This window comes from Triticum dicoccoides, chromosome 2A (genome assembly GCF_002162155.2).
Source record: "Triticum dicoccoides isolate Atlit2015 ecotype Zavitan chromosome 2A, WEW_v2.0, whole genome shotgun sequence".
In the NCBI taxonomy this organism is placed as follows: domain Eukaryota; kingdom Viridiplantae; phylum Streptophyta; class Magnoliopsida; order Poales; family Poaceae; genus Triticum; species Triticum dicoccoides.
In genome coordinates this window covers 568614720-568619313 of record NC_041382.1, presented here as the reverse complement: position 1 = coordinate 568619313, position 4594 = coordinate 568614720, and the positions used below count along the sequence as shown (strand labels likewise).

The window sequence follows — 4594 nt, the reverse complement described above, 5'->3', positions numbered from 1 at the left end:
CGTCCCCGTCCCCGTCTCCACCGCCGCGCCGCAATCCGTCCCCCAACCCACAGCCCGAGCCCGTGCCCGAGCCCCCAAAAAACCCCACCCCGCAGCACCAGCCGCCGCGGCGCGCGCCGGGGGGCTCTACGTCGTCGTCGCCGCCCACCACGGCGCTCTACATCGGTGACCTGCCCTGGTGGACGACGGACGCGGAGGTGGAGGCCGCGCTCGCGCCGCACGGCGCGCTCGACGGCCTCTACTTCTACGCCGACAAGTGCTCTGGCAGGTCGCGCGGTTCCTGCCGCGCCGACTTCCTCCACCCGGCCGCGGCCGCCTCGGCGGCGGCCGCGCTCCACGGGCGCGTCTTCGACGGGCACCACTGCGTCGCCTCGCTCTCCTGTCCGCCCGAGCTCCGCCGCCTCGGTGCCGACTCCGACGCCTCGGCTCCGGCCCCAGCCCCAGCCCTGAACCCCACCCAAGGCCGCGGCGGGAGCGCGAGCAGCGTGACAACAGCCCGGGGCAAGGTGGGGTCTTTGGGCGATGGGTCGGCTGTGGGACCCATGGCTCCCCGGCCGCGCCAGTTCGGTGCGATGCTCGGAGGCGGCGGCGGCGGGTTCCCGCCGTCGGTTGGGCAGTACAATGCGGGGATGGGTGCTGATGCGATGCCTTCAGTGGTGCCGCCCCATGTGAACCCGGCATACTTGGCAGCCAGCAGAATGGCAATGGGTGGCCCTGGCACAGGGATGTGGCCTAATCAGGGGATGGCTGGGGGCTTATGGGGTGGACTTCAGCCATGGAATTGTGGAGGCTTTGACATGTCATGGCAGCAGCAGCCACGGCTGCAGCAGCGCCACCGCCAGGCGCAGCAGCAGTACCGGAATGGGAACGGGGGCTATGTGAAACTGCGTGGCAATGGGCAGGAAAGGCCAGGTGGTAGGAACCAGGACAGGGACACTGGCAATGTGAGGGGCAACCCAGATAGGAGGCCGTATGGCCGGGGCGGCGGCGAACGGCCCAGGGAGAGGGACCGGCATCGGGAGTATGTGCCGGAGAGGGAAAGGGGGCGTGAGAGGAACTGGAATGACAAGGATCAGCACGGAGGTGGAGGTGGTGAACAAAAGAGGTACCCGCAGTACGCTGAGCACGATGACTGGGAGCGGCGAGGGCGGCTCAGGTCAAGGAGCCAGTCAAGGGACAGTGATGATGATGGTGATGATCATCCGAGAAGGCGCCGCTAAATGGTAATTGAAATTCCCGGGCACAGAGAATTTTCTAACTTTTATACTTTCTCCTATGACTAGCATATCCTGTGAAGTTGTCTCACAAAGATTGTTTCTTCTCAGCACATTTTTTGTGCAACCATCCATTGTGTTCTGGCTTGTAGTTATACATTTCTAGTTTAATTTGGTTGACCAGCTTTCCCAGCCTATATCAAACAACTAGGAATGGAGATCTGCCAGTGAGTCCTTATTAGTTTGTAAACGTACATAGACACTTCATGTTGTAATGTACCAACAGACAGGATGATACCCTTCTGCGCCATGTTTTACAATGGTGTATGAAAAGTAGATCGAAAACTTGTCCCACTCCCAACATGTTATGGAATATGAGATAGATGTATATTTCATCACTATGTTTAGTCAATATGATTGCATTACTCATGCGCCCAGTTGTGTTTTTGTTGTCGATTTTCGAGAATAGGGAGTCAGATTGGACACACTTTGTCTTCAAATTGTGTCGAGTAGATCAGTGTAAACATCGAGTGTTGAATTTAATGTGTTTCATATTTTCTAGGGTATATTTTGGGTGAACAAAGACATGCTTATTCATTAAGAATTTATTTTCAGTGAACTTGGAAGTCACAGTTTTTGTTACCATAGCGAATTGGTACAAATATCTTGGCTCTGTTGCAGGGCGTCTAAAATGTTGTATTTATGACATTCGTGGTCTTGTTGTTTGTTATTCGTTAACTCTATGTATGTGCAAATCCAATTTGGCTTTGGTTACAGCTAGTTGTGTTGATGTTTAGGACTTCCTAGTGCGCCTGTTACTTGAACATGTAAATTTGCTAATTAGCATTATCCTTGAAGGTTATGTGTCAAGAATTACAACAGTAGGGCAAATTCTGTAGTAGATAATACTCATTACCATTCTTTTTTTTTGCCACAGTAATTTCTGCTACTCCCTCTGTTCAATAATAAGTGTTGTGGTTTTAGTTCAAATTTGAACTAAAACCACGACACTTTATGGAACGGAGGGAGTACCTTTTAACACCTGTGTCGATCGAATGCTGCATTTTCCAATTTAAGGGAGTAATTGTGAGCAAACAAGGAGTAGAAACAAAATGAGCGTCTGATATGTACTATCTCGTATACCATCGATCAGCATTTTGGGTCATGTTGTTCTGCATAGGAACCAATTTGAGATAAATGCTAGCTAACTTGCCCTATGTCATCCATTCATCTGCTGACCATGTACCATATGGTGTTGCCATGTGGCGCGCCTGAACTAAGCTTTTATACTTCAATGTCTCTCCTCAACCCAACTGAGACACTCGTATCTGGCCGCACAACTGTTTCATCAAATTATAGCTTATAAATCACATTCAACATTTCTGCCAGTAAACTGAATAATTTTTTTCTTAAGTATTTCCAAATCATATGCTTTCTACATCTTGAATCAGCACAAGTGCTATGCATTCCACTACAATAGCAGAAAAGCACTCTACATCTAATTGGCTTAAGCAAGTTATCCATGACCAGCTTTTCTAGATCCTAGTAGTTATTATGCTAATTGCTACTCCCTCCGTCTCAAAATAAGTGTCTCAACTTAGTACAAAGTTGAGACACTTATTTTGAGACGGAGGGAGTACGTAATAAAACTTTGTTATCAACTTGTTTTGTCGAAGCTGCTCTTTTCATACTAATCTGCTCCCATCCAAGGTACTGGGAATAAACTGCTATTTTCTTGTGTGTAGATTCCTGAAACTGAAAATTAGAATTTGAAGATGTGTTTTTATCCTTTTTGAGCCACCTTTATGTTATTTCCTGGGAGTTGTGAGGCAAGGTTTTGCTTCGTTGCCGCAAGAACATTTGATAGGGAGAGGACGATGAAATGAAGGGAATGTATATTTGTAGTAATTACAGTGGCGATGATGGTTTTTTACTAAAACAATCGGTGCGAAAGCATCAAGTCACACATAACTAATTCCCATTTGTAAACAGATTATTTCAGTTACTAATTTCTTGCGTGCTCAATTTGATCAGAACACGAGTTACGTACATAATTGATTGATTCTATAGTTACGAATGTGTGTTTTGTAAATGTGAAATGATCTTGTATAGTTGTTCAAATATGCTGACCTTGCTCATTCATATCTGCAGGCATACTGTTACCAGCCTTTTGCGCCCCTGTTCGGCCACTTCTGCTCTACCAGGAGTTGCTGCGGACACAAGGCTTACTCAGTAGCGTCAACTTACTACGAAGGAATTAGTTGAGACATAGACATAACTGGACATATTATCTTTTGCACGCCATATTTAAATATAACTTATATGGTACTTAACTCGGGTAACCGTTTGAAGATAGTGGTCCTACGTTTGGGCTGAATGATTCTGTGTTGTGTTTAACTCCAAGAATATATTTGGAAAACTGTTGTTAACTGTTGTAGTGACAGCACCGTCCATTGTAGGGTGTGGTTTTGAACCATGAACCTCTTGGTTGCAAGTTGCATGCAACTAACCAGTTCGCCAACACTTCCTTTAGAGTTATGATGATGTGGGCAACGGAAGCTGAGGCATTGTCGCAATTATTTATTGCGTTTTGAACCCTGAACCTCTTCTTGGTTGCAAGTGTATGCACCTGACCAGTTCATCCGAACTGATGGAGAGTGTTGGCAGGGTGGTTGTGTCTTTGGGTTGATGAATTTCTGCTGTATCATTGATAGGCCATTACCCTAGCCAGCTTTGGGCTGAGGAATTGGCGCTGTAGCTGCCCTCTTTTCCTTTTTTATTTTTCTGATCAACCCCTTTTTGTCGCCCTCTCCCAGCTAAATCAATGAAACACCAGCAATTTTGCTTGGACTCTTAAAAAAAAACGGTGCAGATGCTGTTATGCCAGGGAGAAGTATAAACATGATTTGTGGAAGCTAGAGCCCTGCCGCAAATTCTGTTTTGCTATTTGACTTGGATTGGAATTGGAAGCAGGGAAGTGGCCATTGGGCAGCTAGCAGTTGAGGTGCCTCTCCTCAAGTCTACACATTTTGTTGCCGTGGTGCTTAATAACAGTAATAAACTTCGCATAATAGGCTAATAGAAGAGAGGTGCTAATCTATTGGCGAACACTCAAGTACGTACAAAGCAATAATGCCGCGGAAAAAAGAAGACGAAGAAGAAGCAGAACTCCAGGGCGCGTTTGGTTGCCCGTATGCAGCCCAACCAGGCCCGCGCGGGATGTGCGTGGCATGTTTGGTTGCCTGGGCTGCATGTGTTTTGTGACCCCCACGAACCTTAAAGCAGGCCTGAGCCAGTTTCTCGCGAGTCTGACTCGGCGCGGCCACGCGTGCGAGGGGGTTGAACGCCTCGGGCAGCGCGGGAGATAGAGGGGACGTCCC

At 48.1% G+C, this 4594-nt stretch overlaps 1 protein-coding gene across 1 annotated transcript in view; it reads left to right on the top strand.

Annotated features, from left to right (window-relative positions):
- The window catches only part of LOC119357960 (translation initiation factor IF-2-like), a 4108-nt gene extending 453 nt beyond the window's left edge, over positions 1-3655 (top strand). The window contains exons 2-3 of the mRNA XM_037624710.1: positions 54-1223; positions 3366-3655. Coding sequence (XP_037480607.1) covers positions 54-1220 — 1167 coding nt within the window. The 3' untranslated portion in view covers positions 1221-1223; positions 3366-3655. The remainder of the gene's footprint in view (positions 1-53; positions 1224-3365) is intronic.
- Positions 3656-4594: the final 939 nt, after the last annotated feature.